The following is a 20,909-nucleotide window of genomic DNA, read 5'->3' on the forward strand; positions in this document are numbered from 1 at the left end:
ACACTCAGTATAGAGGATTCCTGTTCATTGATAACAGGGGATGCAGAAAAAAAGATTGAGGACTTTGTGTTCTCAATCTCTTTTTCTATTTTAAAAGGGAAATATCAGGGGTCTGTTTAGACCCCCAATATTTCCCCGAAGCCCCTAAAAGTAAAGTATTAAATAAAAATATTTAATAAAAAAGGAATAAACAAAAATAAATATAAACTTTTTTTAAAAGTTTATAAAAATACAATGCCATTATAGAACGTAGAATAAAACATAGATAAACTTAAATGTTCTATTCTTAGTTCTATAATGGCATTGTAGTACTTTCAGGTGTACAGTAAATAACACAGCTTCATAACATAACATATCAGCTAGGGAACTACAAGTCCCAGCATGCCCTCATTGCCCCTGTACAACAACCAGATATTGCCGTTCCCTGGGTGATATGTGTGTATGTGGGGGGGTTTTGTACAGGGACAATGATTGCATGCTCGGATTTGTAGTTCCCTAGCGGATATGTGTGTGGGTGGGGGGGTACAGTTCAAAGGGTCCTGACTTACTTTCAAATCGTGCGCCCTCGGTTGTCGGCGGGATAGCGGCGAGTGAGAGAGCTCACGGCAGCGGCGTGCGGCGGCTTCAGTCTCCTGTGCGGTGGGCGTGGCTTCAGTGGGCGTGTGACGTACGTGCGGCTCAGGCCGTGTGTGGAGCCCCGAACAGGCTAATCAATCAATAGCCGACGAATCGACGATCGAAAACGTTGACAAAGTTTTCGATCGTCGATTTTAATCGACTTAATTGATTAACTGTTGCAGCTCTAGCTAGCATGGAGCGGTGGCTACTTTACAACACACACGGACTATGGGGAACAAAAGTAGCCACCAATGACACCAACAAGATACATTTTCACTCCCTTGTTATCTCTCACCTTGACTACTGCAGCTCCCTCCTCATTGGCCTACCTCTACACAGACTATCCTCCCTTCGATCTATCATGAATGCTGCTGCCAGACTCAGCCACCTTACCAACTGCTCAGTGTCTGCAACCCCCCTCTGCCCTGAGCTGAACAACTGATTTTTAATGATACATAGAAACATCTTTTATGAATACACGGACTTACTGTAAACTGCAGGGATGCACCCATACCGGTATTTTGGTACCGAGTAAGGGTACCAATATTTTGTTTTTGGTACTCGCCGATACCAAATACTGAGTACCGAAAGTCCCATTCAGGAAGCGAGGTGGCGTGTAATGACTCGCCACCTGGCTTCCTGATTAGCTGGGAAGCCGGGCAGCGTGTAAAGACTCGCCACCCGGCTTCCCTATTAGTAAGGAAGCCGTCCCCATGCTTCTTGTCACTATGTGACGAGAAGCATGGAGCCGGCTTGCCGGCCAATAATGGAAGCCGGGCGCCGAGTAATGACGCAGCACTTGGCTTTCTGATTGGCCGGGAAGCCGGCTTCATGCTCCCTCGTGGGATGACCAGGGAGCATGAAGCCGGCTTCCCGGCCAATCAGAAAGCCGGGCGCTGCATCATTACACACTGCAGAGCTTCCTGATTGGCCGGAAAGTCGGCTTCATGCTCTCTCCTCATAGGCAATCAGGAAGCCCGGCAGCGTGTATTGACGTGCTGCCCGGCTTCCTGATACAGGAAGTATCGGGCGAGTACTCGCCCAAATACTCGGGATCGGCACCGGTACTAGTATCAGTATCGGCGCATCCCTAGTAAATTGTGATGTCAGGAATTTATTCATACAGACTTATAAAATGACTAAACGGTTCACTTTAAGCAAAGAGTTCCAGAAAATCGTGTTTTTGTTCCCTTTTATATTATACTCGAGTTTCACAATTCTGTTTGATAAATTCAAGAACTGTATCCTTCCAAGATTACTTAATAGAAGCTGCACAAGAGCAAGTCAACTGTTTGATATGCACTTCACAAAGCCAGTACACACCTTGAGTGTTCAAAGCAAGACTCTTTTTATACCCATTTTATACCCATTTTATACCCACCGCTATTTAAACATTGCAACTTGTAAATTGTAATTTTGTTAAAGTAATATTAAATTCTCATTTGTTTTTTTTTTGCAATAATGAATCCAGATCAAACACATATACTGTACATTGCCCAGCAAAGTATATCTTTACATTTTTGCTGAAGCACTTACAGTCATCATGGTTCCAAACAGCTCCAACTCAGCTTCCCGGAACTTCCTGTCTAGTACAAGCTTACAAGGGAAGGCACAGTCTCCAGCAGCCGTCCATCTACTAGCTTGGAGGGAGGAAGGAGGAGAGGGGAGCAGAGGAAAGTGGAGCTGCTTGCCTTTCTGTGCCTGTGTATTTGTGGAGACATGCACAGCTTACTAGCATACACAAGGGTGGCTCCATAGGACCCTGCACAGGAAAGGAGCCAACGTAAAACAGGATGTCAGGGCCAGCACCCAGGGGATCAGCTGATTCTACAGGAAATGAGAAAGAGAGAGAGAGAGAGAGCGAAGCATATCTTTACATTGTTCCCCAAGCACTTGCAGTTATGTTTCCATACAGCTCCAACTCTCTCAGCTCAGCTTCCCTTAACTTAATGTCCGGTACAAGATCACAAGCGACAGAGCAGTCTCCAGCATTTGTCCATCTACCAGCTCGGAGAGAGGATGCAGGAGAGGAGTGTCTTGCCCTTATGTGTCTGTGTGTTTGTGGAGACACACATAGCTTACTAGCACACAAAAGGGTCGCTCTAAAGGACCCTGCAATGGAATGGAACCACCCTACAACAGGATATCAGGGCCACTACTTAGCGGGTGAGTTGATTCTGCAGGAAACTAAAACGTTTCAACATCAAGGAGCAGAATTCCTCAGTGGCAAGTATGATGTTCCCATAAACCTGCTAGAGACTGCTCTGTCCCTGTGATCTTGGATTGGACAGGAAGTTCAGGGAAGTGGAGCTGAGACAGTTGGAGCTGTTTGGAAACATAATGACTGCAAGTGCTTGGGGAAAAATGTAAAGATATGCTTCGCTGATGATGTGCTGGGGTAAGAATTTTAAGAAATACTTTGCTAGACAATATATATATTTGTTAAAAGTTTGAGAGTTTAATATTACTTCAGGTAAGTAGCTCACTTTACTATGCAATTCAAATGGTAACAACTGATATATTTTGAATTGAATATGAATCAATTTTTCCCTGACTAGCATGGGTGTTTGTGAAATGTGGCCACCAACTAAAAGCTGGTTCAAAACAGTTCGGCAAGACAGCATTCCATAGAAGTGTTAATTTATTTATCAACTCTGCAAAAGAAAAAGTGCAAATGCTGAAGTTAGTGGTTCTGATTCCGGATTGGAAAGGAGGGTTTCTTCAGGACATGGACTAAGTCTGTTATGAAAACAGAAATCTTTATAAGGAACAGGAAGAATTGTGCGGTTCACTGAAGTGGCTTATGCAAATGTCCATGTTTATGAGGCTGGGGATCTGATCCCAGAGTTATAATACAAACATGTCAGGTTATGACAAAGTCAGCTGCACATGCTTTCAAAGCTTGGAGAGAAATTCTCTTTAATGTCAGGCTGGAAAGGCTTTCAGAGCTTCCTGCCTGATGCTAGAGGCTTCAAGGAGACCATCGCTCATTATGAGTAATGGCTTATGCATATGATCCCTGATTCGAGTACATGTAAACCCTAACTGGATTTTATATAGGCTGCTCCAGAACTCTTTATTATAAACAATTGTTTCGTATTCTTGCTTATAAAGTGACAGTGAACTCAGGAATTCAATCTTAAAAATGCATTCAAGTGTCTTAACTGTTAACAAAAAATGTATCCTATTTGTGTATCACTCGGCTGTAGATCCTCAAATCATCTCTGAATTGGTGCTGACACTGGCCTTCCTTCTGGAGGGTGGCTACTTTTCTTCCCCATGGCCCCTGTGTATGTTGTAAAGTAGTCACCGCTCCAAGCTCACTCCTGTGATGGACTACAATCTCACGTTTAGTTTACTAATTTGTATTGAGATTGTAGTAGACATGTGAGCTGCCGAAAAATTTGGTTCAGTTCGCATATTTAGTTTTTTCAGGATTTTGGTCCGAAATTCAATTCGGTTCGGGTTTCGGATTCGGGCAAAATCCGAATTTTCGTTAGTTTCGGATAAGTTTACGAACGAACATTCATTACGACTACCAGAGAAAACCATATACAGATATTAATACTAAGGCCTCATTCACACTGCTAAGAGCTGGCCCGTACAGATCAGTGCTGCGTTCCTGGGAAGGACAGCTGCTGCGTGTGATTGTACGTAGCAGCCTGTTCTTCTCTATGGGAGTATGCGGCCGTACGCTCACCCAAACTGCACATCCCGCACCGACACCCGCGCGGATGTGCAGTTCGGGTGAGCGTATGGCGGCGTACTCCCATAGAGAAGAACAGGCTGCTACGTACAATCACACGCAGCAGCTGTCCTTCCCGGAAGCGGCCCGATATGGCCATGCACGTTGCACAGATCTGTACGGGCTGACACTTAGCTGTGTGAATGAGGCCAATCGTCTAGACCTGAATGGCATTTGGGATCTGAATTTCAAATTGCATTCGGGAGCTCCCGAATGCCATTCGGGTCTGGGAGCCATACACATATATTTTTAAAGCTGAGGCTCCCAGATCCGAATAGCATTCGGGAGCTCCCCGAATGCCATTCGGAAATTTGGATCCCAAATGCCATTCGGGTCTACCGTGTTTCCCCGAAAATAAGACAGTGTCTTATATTACAGAAATCCCTGATGATAGCACTAGGTCTTACTTTCGGGGTAGGTCTTACTTTCGGGGAAACACGGTAGCAGCCTCAGCTTTAGTATTATATGTACATATATGACTCCCATGTTGTTTTAATGAAAATTCGTATTCAGACCCATTCGGATGCATTAAACCGAAAACCACATCTGATTTGCCAGAAAAGTCATATGTCTGATTCAGGTTTATTTTTGAACGAAATTCAAACGGGATCTGAAATTTGTAAATGGAAATTCGGATTGGAACACATTCGGGTTAATTGGGATTCGGAAATTCGGATGTGTCTGCATTTTGATTCCAAACGAAACAAATCCCACATGTCTAAATTGTAGTCCATCACAGAAGTGAGCTTGGAGCAGTGGCTACTTTACAACATACACAGGGACCATGGGGAACAAAAGTAGCCCCCCCTCCAGAAGGAAGGACAGTGTCAGCACCAATTCAGAGATGATTTGAGGATCTACAGCTGGGTGATACACAAATAAGATACATTTTTGTTAATACTTTAGGTACTTGAATGCATTTTTAAGATTTAACTTCTGAGTTTAGTATCACTTTAAAATGGAGCATCAGCCGGGCTTCTCATAGCTTTTCCTTAAAAAAATACTGTGTTAACCTTTTTTTCCCATTCCTATCTTTGCATCTCAGTGCTGCTGATCTTCTTCAGCCTCTTTGCAGCCTGTTTTTATGCAAGTGTTCAAGCAGCTGCTGCATGTTTTGCACAGTGTAGGCTTCCTGTTCATGGTGTAAAGTGCATGTGACTGAGTAAAAATGCAAGAGAGCAAATGGAAGATATGGCATTGTTACCCTATAGCAGGAAGTGCCTGCACAAGGAAGGATTTCCAGGTATTATTTTACTGGAAACCGTAGATTTAAAAAGATTACGAAAAAAATAACTTTAACATGTGAACTATTATATGAGATTTTAGTGTTTGGGTTTATGTCTACTTTATTAAACCTGACCTCTGGAATAAGAAAATATTGTCTAAATATGTGTTATTACTTGATTCTTGGCGTGCTTTGTGTATTTAATCAGATCTGTGCAGTAATCCAGTGTGAAGCTTCATGTAATAAAGACCGGTCACTTCTGCTCTGTCTCTTTGTGCAGGGTGACTAGTCTTGTATCCGCCCCCTCCTGTAGTTTTCTGAAGGCAGCCTGCTGGGCCCTCCCAGAGCTCTGCTCTCTGCACAGGCTATGTACAGCACAGTGATGATGTCACTGTTACATTTACAAGGTAATATCTGGGTTAATAAATGCATTTAGTGCAAACAAAGTGGATTTATATCCTTTGTAGCTACGGAGGAATATATTTCAATTAATGTTTTTGTGCCCAGAGTTCAGCTTTAAGCCTTGTAATGCCTAAAGGATACAGTCGGCATGCACTTTTAAGCAGTGCCAAGTGCTTCTTGACGCCTGTGATATGACATTTCTATTGAGCTAAAACAAGAAACATGAGCTTTAATGTCTGTCTCCAGGGAGTGCCTGAAGGTCTCTTATTTGTCACCAGACAATGCAGGTAGGCAGAAGCAATCCTTTCCTAAATTTAGAGAAAATGAATGCAAAATCTTATTTGGAATGAAAAAGCATTTTGCTGCATAATCAGCGTGTGGCTGAGACAGTCCCAGCTTCTGGCCTGTCAAGATTCTTTTTTCCCATGAAAGTGATTTTTGCATTCACTTTCCCTCATCGATGGATATTGATGTGGAAGGGAGGACTGCTAAAATGGGTTTGAGATAGTGACTGTCAAAACCGATTTGTCAAAGCACATACTAGTGGGCTGTGCGAGACAAAACAATACGCACGCACGGACTGCTTGCTGTTCCCTCTACATTACCTGATGCTCAAAGGTCTCTGTTTTCCATCTTACTTTTATGTTTTAGTTCTTGTGCCCAGGGCTGGGTTTTCCCATAAAACACTTGCCCAGTGTCTAGGGCAGGGGTGGGCAACCTTGGCACTCCAGCTGTGTTGAAACAGCAAATCCCATCATTCCTTTGTCTCTGGGTGTCATGCTTGTGACTGACAGAGTCTTGCAGTGCCTCATGGGACTTGTAGTTCCACAACAGCTGCCTGTATACAAATTATATACAACTTGTGATCTCATTCTTGTGTTTCTTATTCTTCTGGCTGTTTGTTGATACATATAGCAAGAAAACTCCAGGAGAAATTTATCTGTAAAAAAAATAAATCTAGGCAACTGGACTTGCTGTATTTTTCTTGAACACGTTTCACTGGTCATCCAACCAGCTTTCTCAATTCAGAATGACTTGTACAATAATTATCTGGGAATAAATATGGTGAATTTCGCTCCAATCCACATAATCTGTTAATCACAACCAGGTGTTCATGCATTTGCATAATTGAAGCTAGGAGGTGTTGCTGCCCAGAGAGAGGTGTTAAAACAGCATTGTTTGTAGCAGACAATAGAGGTCTCACCCCCTCCAACCTCTATTCAAGCTTGGCTTCTCCATTTTTACATCTCTGGGCAGGTAAATAACACCTCCTAGGTTCAATAATGCAACTGCATGAACACGTGGTTGCAATTAACAGATTATGTGGATTGGAGCAACATTCACCATATTTATTCCCAGATAATTTTTGTACAAGTCATTCTGCATTGAGAAAGCTGGTTGGGTGACCAGTGAAACACCTTCAAGAAAAATACAGCATGTCCAGTCGCCTTGACTTATTTTTTTATAGATATACCATGACCTGGATAAATGAGAACCTTCACAGACTTCTAGGAGAAATGGGGCACCGGAGTCAGTGAGAGGCGTCAGAAGGCTCTTTTACAGTTCAAGAAAAATGAAAGCATCCCTTTTTTCTCTTGGGGTCTGTACAGTGGGATGCATTCTTGCAGTAGTTAAAAAAAAATACTAATCATTTAGTGCAAGAGGCAGAGTTTGTGCAAAAGGACATAATCATTCAGATGTCTAAATCAGGTGTGGGCAACTCCAGCCCCCCAGCTGTGCTTTAACTACAAATCCTAACATGCCTCTGGGTGTCATGGGATGTCAAGACCTTTAGTCTTGCAATGCCTCATTGGACTTGAAGTTCCACAACAGCTGAAGGGCCAGAGTTGCCCACCCCTTGTCTAAATAAATCTTTGCCTTTATTTGTTTACAATCTCTTTTTAGGAATTGTTCAGACAAGCTGCAATCTCCACCGCCCTCTGAAAAGCGTCCCGCATGCAGATACTGCCGCCTCCTGTTTTTTTTTTCATTCCATTGGGATTTTTTATTGAAATACTTAAAGTGGGTATGCGGTTGCAGTGCAGTCCCATTCATTTAAATTGAAGGGTTTGAGAAGTGGCAGCGCCTCTCAAACACAGCATGCTGTATATTTCCGGCCACTGTGCGGCCGCAGTGCTGCCATTGCAGCAGGTGGCTGAGGTGTAAAATGGCAGGTTGATCTGCGGTTTTATAGCCCCCCATCACCTCTTTGAAAATTACTTTAGCCTTCCCTGACATTCCATGCAGCAAAATGAAATATGCCACCAGAAATGATGGTAGTTCCCCAAGTTTGATTGAGTTAATCTGGCCCTGCCAACTGTTAATTCAACATTGTTTCCATAATGAACAACTGTCTACAGGAGCGCCAGCAGTGTTCCAGATTGAGGGCACACAGAAAAAAATCTTAAAGGAAAGCGTTTTTCCCCTCTCCCAATGTTAATTAAAACACTTACCTTAAAGTGACATTAAAGGCAAATTATTTTCCCTCCCCCCAATGTTAATGTCAGCACTCACCTTAAATGATGTCTCTTAATCCGATCTTCTTCTTCTTTCCTAATATTTTCATCTGTCCCTCCAGATATGCTCTTCTGCAGACTGTAAAAAAAAAAAAAAATTCTAATGTCACTATGCTACAACAAAATTTCGTCCAACAAATGAAATTTCGTCCAGACTACCGCTAACGAATTTCGTCCGAATCCCGAAACCAATTCAATTTCGGACCCAAATCCCGAAAAACGAAATAACGCAAAATCACAAATCAAAACTAAATGAAATGAAACAATTTTTTTGCCGGTGCACATGTCTAGTTATAATGTTATGGCTGGTCGGTGTATAATTCGTTATCCAGGGGTCCCAGATGTTGCAGAACTTACGCATGGAGCCATGCCGGATAGCATTAATATCTTTGTTCAGTAGGTACCTAGACATCTTTCTCTTGACCAGCAACACGCTTCAGGGAGCCAATTTCCAGGTTTTGTCCAAAAAAAAACCTGTAAATTGTGTAGCTGCTGTAAATATGAAAGTTCTTCATTCAAATTGACCTAGTTATATGAAAAATAGCTTACCTATTAAACCAAACAGGATCATTTGTTGACTGCCCACCCAACGGGATTTGCTGTTTCTGTGCCTGTCTCCAACATTGAGATGTTTTCTACAGAGGTAGTGTGGTTCCTAATTTTAAGTGATAAATTCTTATGACTGCAAAGAGACCCTGAAACAGTATAGGGTCTGTTTAGAGTACAAAAAAAGGATACTGCTATCCGCTCTGTTGAGGACCATAACGTTTAATTCTACAATGCACCTGCATTTTATGATTCATTCAATGTAGAGCCTGCAGTGTCCCGCGGGGGCTTGGAACAGGCACTTGCTTATATATGCCCACAAAAATGCCTACAAAATAGCCAGGATGGCCATTTCCAGAATTGCCGTAATGCCACATTGCCAATTTGGGCATACTTGTGTTGGGATCAATGGATGCTTTGAACAGCTTTTAGAGTCAGTTTTAATGATCCAGTGCTTGTGAAATCACTTGAACGTTATGGAAGTTATATCTGCTCCCTTGGGCCCAAAGCTTCACCCCTCTGATAACACCTCCTCTACCTGAGGCCTCCCACAGCCCCACTTCTGCCCAATTACTTTCTCAATTTTCTCACCTGGTTAGCAACAAATTGCCTGCTTTGCTGATAAACAGAAGAAGAGGAACTTAGATAGACATAAATGGATATGATATAGAGAGACACGTGGGGACAGTCACATGTGTTTTTCCAAGCATGTTGGAGCATGGGGTGACATAGAAGCTCCACTGCCCCATTTGGGTCTACTTATTTTGATTCCTGCAACACCAACCCTGTCCATGTATTACAACATTTAAAAGTTAATATGCAGCAATACAACAAATGTAGCTTCTATAAACGTGTTAAAATTATTTTACAAGCCTACACTGCAGAGAAAATTGGCAATGACGCACTCGGTGATAATGATTTCAGATGGGAGGCTCTGGCAGTCCGGAAACTCAATCTGTTTTGAAAACACAAATCTATATATGGAGCGAAGGAAGATGAGCATCTGCAGTTCATTAAGGTTGCTACGCACTTTTTCATGTTTACGTTTACCTGATTCTACAAATTAACTTGGGAAGCAAGCATATTAAAAGGAAGTCTTCACATTTAACTAAAGGATCACAGCTGCTTAACCCATTGATGGTTCTGAGGTTCTTGTACGATTCTGAACCAACCGAATAACACAAATCAGTGCAGCACATGTAAAGAATGAATGATACATCAATATTATTATTATTGTTATTAATAATAATAATAATCATCATCATAATCATGTAAAATTATTAGCTGCTTATATAAAGGCCAACTTTAGCTAAATGTTATTGTAGTTTCAAATTCAGGAACAGGCTGGGTCGATAACTTGCAGGTAGCAAGGTACAAGATAGCAGGCAGAAGCGTAGTCAGGGAACAAGCCGTGGCCACAGAAATACAGAGCAGCAATCAGAAGGTCTAGGCAAGCCGGGTCAGTAAAGGGAAGTCAAAACCAGGGTACAGGATCTCAGATGCAGGCTTAGCTGAATATCACTGCGTGCAAATGTCCGTGCACACACCACAAGACGCATGTACAGATGTGCCCACACCTGTGAAGGGGCACATGGCTGTGCCCACACCTGTGAAGGGGCACATGGCTGTGCACCATTCTGTGGGCCGTACCATACACACGCACATGAGTATACGCAGGTGCTAGCACACAATTTTGGCCGTAAGGGCTGGCTCTGGCTTCCTGACAGTCCTTTAAAAAGCATTGGGCTCTAAGAGCTACACAACTTTCAAATGACATCTGCTGAATGATTGTCTGTAAAATAGATCTTAAGGGCCAAACTCTCTCAGCTATATGTACAAGGGTTGGAGGTGAAGCCAATACACAGAACTTCCTGCACTCTTGTGCTTCATGGACAGGAAGGGGCAGCTGTAGATGGTCTTGTTGGCGCTTAGGTGCCCCGAATGATAGAGGGCGAGGCTAGCATAGTTATACCGTAGCACCTACCCACCTATAGCATACCTATGGTTATCAGTCATCCTGATACATGGACAAGGCACAAAGGCTCCATTTACTGAACTATAGTTCATGCTTTATTTACAGCAATGTAACTGTCCATTTTAACCATTCATTAGACTCAATTCACAAAGATTTACCACAAGGATAATTATTTTAGCCATGTGAGAATATGCCAAGTAGCAATTGTAAGAGCTTGGCGAATAATGTTCATTACTGTACTTACTAATAATGTTCATGTTATCGGCACTCACAGAGCCACGAAACCAAAATATCTGATACACAAACATATTAGGGGAATGTAATAGGACCTTCATAAAGATTATCACTTGTTCTTTTTTTATATTGTGATTACCCTGAAGTTATATAATATTCCTAAAGCAGCCATTGTATGACATAGCAGGTACCTCCAGATGCCTATATGGCAGCACAGGCCTCCTACCAACAAGGACGTCTGTAGGAAAGGTGACCTGATGTGGAATACCAGTGCTGCTTTAAGAATTTGTATATGATTTTAGGAACAATGTATGGGGAGGGGGGGCAAAATGGAGAGGAAAAAAAGAAAGGTGGGGGGAAGGTTGACTTTCTAAGAGAACACAACACACCATTTTGGTCTTTTTTTTTCTTTTCTTTTAAAGGTAGGCAAACGTCGCTCAGGTGCTGGATGCAGAACGTTATTCAGAGTCCATTAGAGCAGTACTGACTATCCTCTTCCATTGAGGAGGCCCCAGGAAAATTTTCAATGTGATCAACCACACCGTTTCCATCTATGTTACAGCTGACATGGCACGCTGCCAACCAACTTACACGTCTTCAGCTCAATACACCCTTCTAGACCCAGCAGTTTAAGGACACAAGGCTGGCAATAAAAATGCATGCCAAACAGCCCCTTTTAGGTGCATACTTCGTCATTTTAATAGCAAATCATTAAAAAAAAAAAAAGTATCCCTTTTTTTTTTCTTGTTTTCAGCTTCAGATTTGGAAAAGTGAACTGTGTATACCCTTTATTGAAAACATAGCACAGGAAGGAAAAATCAGTGTGACCTGATGTAAATTCACACATAGAAATAGCAGCCGATCACACATGTGTCTCCTGCACTGTGACCCCCATAAGGTGACGCTATAGCACACCGACTCCGACTGACAAACAAGATTATAAATAGATCTTCCAGGAAAAGCCTCTTACCTGTGACCTTTTGTACACAAGCTGTGCGGATTTAGTGCAGGTTTCCAGGCAACTGACTTACTTGTTTTAATATAAATATATTGTGAGGTTAGGTGGTAAATCAAAGTACCTCCTGGGAACGAGGTCTGAGATGAATTAATTAATTTATGAATGAAAATTTCTTATGCCCCTAACAGGCAACTATTGTTTTTAATATAGATTTTCTTTATGCAAAAAAGAAAAAAAATTGTAATAATGTAAAATTTCTAATCAGGTAATTATAACATAGTAATATAGTGTGTATGGCTGAATAAAGACCAAGGTCCATCCAGTTCATATATGGAACATTGTATATGAATATTTCCGGTTTACCCTATTTACCAATAAGACCCCTTTCCCACGGGCATTCCGATCAGATCTACCTGTCAGTTTTTCAGGCGGTTGTTATCAGAAGCGCGATGTTAGTCTATGGGCAGCCGTATCTAAATGGATGTGCGTCCATTTACATCTGGTTATTCCCCGACTCTGGCCAGGTCCAGAAAAACAAACGGATAACAGTTCCATTTCGACAGACCTGAGCGTGCCGGATCAGAGATAATCTGATGTAAACGGACACATGTGTTTACATCTGATTCCCAATAGACAAACATGAGCCTGGTAATCTCAATTTTTTTCCTCCATCGCAACATGAAGGAAAAAATTGGACGGACACGGATATCACAATGGTGACATCTGTTCCGATCAGCAGGGAGTCCGCAGCATCTTGGAATTGAAGGCGTCTGTCTGAAAGGGGCCTTACAGTCAAAGGCTTTGTCTATTTTGTTTTAGCCTCTATTCACTCCTGCATGTTCAGCACGTTTTTACACACAGTTGTACTCGCGCACAAAAATGCGCAATTTGTAATAGATGCACATTTTTCCGCGTGTTTTTTACTACAACCACTCTCTTTTGGGGGACAGAACGTGCTGAAATCACCCAGAAAATCGCATCCATACATTTTGCCACATTTTGTGTGCGTGTAAGAACACACAGGTGTGAACGAGGCCCATAAGAATGTATTGCTTTTTGTGTATTTCCGCGCATATAGATACGCATGGAAAAACACTAATGTGTGAACGGAGCCTAACAGCTGTAAATTGTCAGTTTTCAAAAATTCCACAAAAGTTCCACTGCAAACGCAAAAAATAAAGCATGCAGCATTTTTTTGCGTTTGCAGTGGAACGGAAAGCAGGCAATGTTTTGCCACACGTCCGATCGCACTGCGGGAGGATAAATAAGAAAGAAAAAACTGTTTAATATGTAAAAATTTTAAGGAAATATTTTAAGGTTTTTAGTCACTTTTAACAGGGTATGTAGCTAATGAAAGGGGTTATTATACCAAAGTGTGATAGTTCAGTTCTAGGTAAATGCTGGCAAGTTAAATCAGCAAATGATTTCTTATGTCCCTTAGCTCCCTGGTGAGATCTTTGCAATAATATTTCTAGGTCTGAAGACCGTGAAGGCAACTACTGAAGTCTTAAAGGTGAATTTAATACAAGAGCAAAACTCAGTAATGCTGGACACACACCTTACAACCATCGCAAGACTTTTGTCTTGCGATGGTTGTAAGGTACTTAAAAAAACGTACGATCTGCCTATCTTGGACAGGCAGATCGTACTTGCGATGATCGCAAGCCGCGCCCCCCTGAGGGGCAGCCTCCCGATGACCGCAATGCCGAACGGTACGAACATGCTACACACCCACCAAACATCGTACGATGCTCGGCAGGTTTTCGAACATGTTCCTAAGATAAAAGTCGTGCGACCTCACAGTAGTAGAGGTCGCACGGCTTCCACACACCTTACGATAATCGTACGATCGCGGGTACGATTATGGCAAGGTGTGTGGGGACCTTAACCCAGAGCAGCTAATCAGAATTCACTGAAAGCAAGACCAATACAAGATTATTGCTTTAGGCCAGGAGCATATTACTTGCCATTAATCAATTACAGTAGCAGTCATTCATTAGACAAATGCCTGTGATGTAAACTACAGTAGTAGCATGCTGTATCAGTTAATTATACATAGTTGGCGTACTGTAAGATTGTGTACAATTAATTGCTACTGTGTGTTACCTTTGTAACGGATACCTTAAGCAGCCATTTGTTCCCTTTGTGTAATGATTGATATCCTTAGTATAAGATTACCAGAAATGTAAGTAGTTTGGTTAAAAAGCACCTCTATGCTCCTGCCTTTACACTGGTCCCTATACTGTGTTTTTGAACACTGCTCGATTCTCGTACGAGAATCGCGGGAAATCCCGCGATCGTACGAGAATCGCGGGAAATCCCGCGATCGTACGAGAATCGAACAGTGTGAACGAAGACATGCGACCGTTTCTACTGTACGGTCGCACGTCTTTTGTCTAAGGAGCATGTTAGAAAACCCGCCGAGAATCGTACGATTTTCGGCTGGTTTGAACAGTGCTTGGGAGGCAAATGCCGAACGTGCCGTTGTGCGCACGCGCACACTGCCCGTTCAGCATTGCGGTCATCGGAAACCCGCCCCTCAGGGGGCGGGCTTGCGATGATCGAGAGTGCGATCTGCCTGTCCAAGATGGGCAGATCGTACGTTTTTTTAATCACTTTACAACCATCGCAAAACTAAGGTCTTGTGATGGTTGTAAAGTGTATGGCCACCTTAAGTCCATTTTATCACACTGTTTATTTGTACTATAGATAAATCACACTGTTTATTTGTACTATAGAGAAAGCAATCGGAGGAGCGAGACTGCAACAGTTGAAGCTGGATGAACTAAGTTGGCCAAACACTGCTTACATTTTGTCCAATTTCTGTTGAATTGGTCAACATTTGAGCTGTGGGTGGCCGTGTTGGCACCATCCTTTTTGTAGGACCTGGGTGTAAAATTGTCAGCTGAACAGTGTCTGCATTCAATCAGATGTAGTCATCATTTGAGTATTCATCAGCGGGTCCTGGCAACTGATAAATAGAATAGCTGGCAGGAAAGCATGGATGGGGGAATCATTTGATTTCTAAAAGTGCATAGCTAGGTCTAGACACCGTGGCGGAGAACAGAGCAGGTAACTACTGTTGAGAAATCTTATCACCAGATACTTCAAAAAGATATAAAAGCCAGTGGAAAACAAAATTAATTTCGAACGAAAATATCAATTTGAAGGGAACAATTTAACAGTGCATGTTATTTCATACAGTTAATTTAATAAATGTATACAATTAGCATTAAACTAAGTGCAAAAATGCTTTCTGTGTGTAATGTTAGGTAAGATACTGCAAACAGGCTGCAGCTTATGTCGTATGAGCTCTGAACGCGGATAGGTTACTGCTATTTGCACTTTGCCATTACACTGTGGACTAAATATATACCTGTCCATAGAGGAAGTCACCAAGGGTTCCATGTACAAGACCAATTTCTGGACCATTCAACTGTTGGCCAAGATAAGTCTTTTCACTGTGTGTCAAATGACAGCTAGATAGAATGGAGCAATGTCCATGTCTAATGTGACAGGAGGTCCCAACAACCATCTGACTTACATCTAGTGGCATCCCTAAGTCCCAGAGGGTCCTTGTGGAACGGCACAAATGTTAAATCCTGTGCTTGTTCCCTACACACAGCTTGTCAAAGATCAATTAGATACACTTAGAAGCTAAAGACCTACAATGCAACCAAGAGAATGATAATGGTTAGTCCCCCTAACCTGACATTTTTAGTTTCAAATGCTGTCGAGCTTAGTCACCCCCTAGTTCATAAATCATGTCAGCCATCCAGTTGGAAAATAATTATGTGCCTGTCCCTAGCACAGCACTTAAAAGGAGAACTATGGGGTGAGGGCTTTTCCCCATAGTTCTCCTAAGGGTAACGGGAGGACACAAACTAGCGTCCTCCCGTCACCCAAAGCTCAGTATACCGCGAGCTGAGGCGCCGCAGCAGGAACGGATCCCGACAATTATGTCTGGATCCACCCAGCTGCATGAGTGACAGCTGGCTCTGCCTATCTAGAGGCAGTGCCAGCTGTACCCACCCCCTCCCGGTCCGTTCCGCCAGTCAGCGCTGGAGGATCAGACAGGGGAGGGGGGAATCCAGTCCCTCCTGTCACGGCTCTCTGCCGACCATGGATCGAGAAGTGAGCGAGCGCCGGTATGTGTTCGCTCACTTACCGATCTACTGAGCCGACCTGTGACAGTTTCATTGTCACAGGTCGGCTAGAACTATGAGACTGAGTGAAAATCACTCACCTCATAGTTCTCCTTTAAAGCTCAACTCCAGCCCAAATTTTTTTTATGGACAAGTAGGGGAAGATGAAATCCAGTGTCAGACCTTAAAGCTGAACTCTAAATTTACTCTGGGCCTGCACAGTTGTACACACTCCTCTCCTGTACTGAAACTGCTTACACTGATTTACTGTGTTATATGGAACACCTGGAAATGTTACGTGTGCCTAAGAAATATCTGAAAAACTTACCCTTTGTCTGGAATTCCTCCTGAAAAGTAGCACAGCACTTCCCAGTATGTGCCTAGACATTCCAGGCCTACAGACTTATAGCTGTATATCTACCGTGTGAGATCTAAGGCTAGTCTCAGGAGATTTGGTGATGTCATTACTGTGCGGTTCTCTTTGCTAGAGACTAACATGAAGAAGCAAAGCCCAGCCTCTACAAAGGTGGAAACCTCCATACAGAAACACAGTGCCGAACAAGGCAGAGTTAGTCAGTAATAGGGAAAGTACCATGTGCCAGGGAAGGGACTTCCTCTTGCCTCAGCAGATCCAAAAGGCAAAGTCTATTATACACAGTCTGAACAATAAGAAGACGTACACTTCTTTAACAAAACATTTTTTTTTTTTTATTTGTTAGAAAATCCATATCAATCTCTTTAATGAGAAACAGAAAGGCAAGGCAATAACAGGGACAAACATGCAGGATCGTGCATGAACACTTCAATGCCCGGTTAACACGTCATATTTGTCAGAAAGGCCATCATACTCCACACGTATGTGGTTTAAATGCTCATGTGTATTTAAAGTTTTAAACAATTATGCAGTAGTAATGAATTATCACAACAGATCGGACTCGATATCCTAAACATAAATCAATGTAGTATTTTATTAACGGACAAAAATGACTCAAAGGCTAAACAGACTCCCTGTGATTAAGAGGAAAAGATCCCCAGCGTCACGAAAATCTTGCCGAGTGGTAGCATGGAGAAGACCCCACTTCCTAAAGGATCCCAACACACTTTAAAGCCCATTTCTGCTGCTATCTTAAGTGCTTGGTGGAATCAAGTCCAACCACAAAGTGACATCAGTGAATTATATTTTAAAGTAGACTAATACCTAAGAAAGATTGTCTAAGCACCTTGTCACGTGACCCTTGGGTCAGCATTGGCCACACAGTTTCTCTTTAATGGATTTGGGGAACTGATATTTAGGAAGAGCTGGCCAATCGGTGATCCTCCCCAACTACAGAGACCCTATGAACTGATCATACGAAGAGTTTCTGGAGGAAGCACAGAGTTCACTTTTAGTTGCAGGTATCATTCTTAATCATAGGGGAAACTGTAATAATTCTTTTTTTATTTTGAAGTTAAAAAAAATGATACATTCTCTTTTAAAAGTTACATTGTAATTTTCCCAGCAGGTTTAAGTGACAGGGTCATTTTCAAGCAAACTATATACCATGCTAATGGTCCTTCCCCCATGACCTCATGTGACAACTCTTAGGCTGGCTATACAAATATAACTTCTTTTTGGTTCAACCCGCTGTTTACATTGTATTGTCACCTGTCAGAATACCTGATCAGAACGGGCAGTGTATGGGCACCTTTAGGCCTGCCAAATAGTCATCTCAGACACTAAGTGCTACATTGCGGGGAGGCAATGGAGAGTCACGGTATTGCTGTGGTGGATGGGATGTGGGATCCCTTCCGCCATCCAGGATCCCAAACAGGGATGTGGGGGAGTGGACCCTGAATGGGCAGGGCACATGGTCTTCTTAAAGGTATTATGTCATCAGATATTAAAAATGTGTAGTCAAGCCAGAAGTAGAGACAAACAAGCCTTTTGAGTGTCCCGGAATATATTTATTGATTCCACAAATGGCAAAAGGATAACATAGGGGAATCTTCAGAAGGACAGCAATGGCAACACTTGTGTTTCTTTAAGAATACCCTGAATGTTCTAAAGCATGAGCGTGTGGACAAATCTAGGACAACATAGCCAATTTGGAAAAATTCTCCAAATGCAGATCACTTCCCAGTTCAGCTATGTTGTCCTAAATTATTCACTGCTCTTGCCTTCTCCAAAGTCCTCACCCTTTTGTGAATAACCTAGTTTGTATTTCTAAACTAAAAAAAAAAAAAAAGTTTCGGCTGGAGTAAGGTTTTAAAGTCTGCATTGCAGCAAAAGGGTCCTCAGTTTGAATCTCGGTCAGGATACTATTTGCATGGAGTTTGCATGTTCTGCCTGTGCTTGTGTGGGTTTCTTCTGGGTACTCTTGTTTCCTCGCACCGTCCAAAGACATGCTGGTAAGTTAATTGGCTCCTGTCTAAATTGGCCCTATGTGAGGTATGTGCAGTAGGGACCTTGGATTGTAAGCTCCTTGAAGACAGGGACTCATGTTAATGTACAGTATGCAAAGTGCTTCATAAATTGGCAGCACTTTATAAATACATGCAATAAATAAACTGCCCTGGAACGATAAAACACAGGTTTGCTTTGAAGTGTATTTCCACTTTTGCAACCAAATTAGGATAACACCTACTCTATATTTGTTACATGTTCCAATTTGTTTTACCAAGAATTTCCTGAGACTTGCAAATTATATGATATTAAATTGTAATACAAATGTTCTTATGTGGAATGGAAATGGTGCTCTACGTGATTATGGCATAGTGATTCTGCACTGGGCAGTACCATCGCTGATAAAGCTAAAAAAGAAGACATGCAATAAAAAAAACACTAAATATATTTAAAGATTAATGATCATTTCCCAACAACATACACACCACAGGTTTACTGCAGCAGTAAAATACATGCTTATTACACAAAAGGGAAAATAGATGAAAAGCAACCTGAGGATTTAGAAATACCGGAAGGATTTAATCCAAATGGAATATATACATTGCAATATAATGCTTTAGTCATGTTGTATGCCTCCTAAGGGAATTAATGTGTGGCCAATGATGACAATCTAGCTATGTAGATGATAGACATGCATTAAAAATCCCAAACTAGAATACCCTTAACATGCAAAACATTATTAGGGTTATTTAATAAAGCCATACAAAGCACAGATTGATGATGTACAACGTGCAGTTACCCACTGTACCATTGAGATGTTAACTTCCATTACTTTACAGCAGTCCAAACAATGAAAGTCTATTTTCTTTTGTCTTGCTTTGGGGATTACTGCATTCTATTTTCTACCTGGACAAGACTGATTGTTTCCTTGATTTATGTAATCCATGGCATTTTTAATAGTACAAGGAGAAAAATAGAGTATTTTATAAGGTAAAAAACACTTATTGGAATCAATATGAAGGCATTAGAAGTTTACAACACTTGTACCAAGTATATTGATCTTTCCAGCACTGTCTGCTCACCTGAAATGGCAGCAAGCGGTTGATTTAGGATTAAATACTGTAGTAAGAAATTTGTGTCTGTACACAAAAATACATAAATATTCTATAAAGTGAGAATTATTGCTCAACTAACATTTGGACTAATCAGTTCTAACCACCAGATCCAGCTGAAGAGAATGGAGCAGCCACCACTTGTAAATTATAACAGACCATATGAAGAACAATTCAGTATATTTTTTTTTTTTTACTTAATCAAATGTTCAAAAGGGATAATCAACAAGTATCAAAAACATTTGGTATGCTGCAGTTGTCGTTTATATGCGCTGGTTTACAGTTATCTTTAAGTTGTTCACACCTGGCAAGCAATGAAAAGAAGTATAATGGTGCCACCTATAGGGCACAGGAAGGAAATGCTTTACACAACTCCAAAAATAGCTAGCCAATGGCTGGTTACCCAATAGATAAGCCAAATCCTACTGAAGAAATACAAAATGGCTCAACCACTGTATAAAGGCGGTAGAAAAAACGGAAATGTACTTTGGGCTTTTGGGTCAACAGTGAAGAGTGGAAAGGTGTCCAGTAACAACAATCAAAAATCATATTTAATTGGCCCTACTCTACTCATTTTAGGTTGCAGAAAACAGATTTCTAATTGGTGCTTTTTGGCGCATACCATCGTTATTTGAACTACTTTAGAAAAGCGCACCCACCTAAAATGATCTGTACCAAAAATAATTTACTGTACTTGTAAAAAGTACATTTGACAGTGTAGTGGAAATACAGAGATCAGGGTATCAACACTGGTGAAACAGTGACAGGGCTGTCTACAACAGGTGAACCAATACATTCTCAGTGACATGACAGAATGGTATACCAGCACCGCAGGTCCAATAATGTGAATAGAGGTTACATCCCCTGGGACGTACAAAGTTTAGGGTAATCAGGGGAAAAGTTCTATGCATGAAACGCAGAGGTTATAACTCATCTTCAACATGTTTCTTGGTAAATTTCCCTGTGAGCTTTTCCTGAGCTTCCTTCATTGCTTCAACCACTGTGGGGAGAAGAGAACATTTATTTTTGTTACTTGTTCTTAAAGGCACA

General features: G+C 41.8%; 1 protein-coding gene across 1 annotated transcript in view; it reads right to left on the reverse strand.

Annotated features, from left to right (window-relative positions):
- Positions 1–20,455: 20,455 nt before the first annotated feature.
- TXNDC12 (thioredoxin domain containing 12) overlaps positions 20,456–20,909 on the reverse strand; it is a 16,309-nt gene continuing 15,855 nt past the window's right edge. The window contains exon 7 of the mRNA XM_018552465.1: positions 20,456–20,859. Within this exon, the coding sequence (XP_018407967.1) occupies positions 20,783–20,859 (77 nt within the window). The 3' untranslated portion in view covers positions 20,456–20,782. The remainder of the gene's footprint in view (positions 20,860–20,909) is intronic.

This window comes from Nanorana parkeri, unplaced genomic scaffold (genome assembly GCF_000935625.1).
Source record: "Nanorana parkeri isolate BGI_ZX_2015 unplaced genomic scaffold, ASM93562v1 scaffold89, whole genome shotgun sequence".
Classification (NCBI taxonomy): domain Eukaryota; kingdom Metazoa; phylum Chordata; class Amphibia; order Anura; family Dicroglossidae; genus Nanorana; species Nanorana parkeri.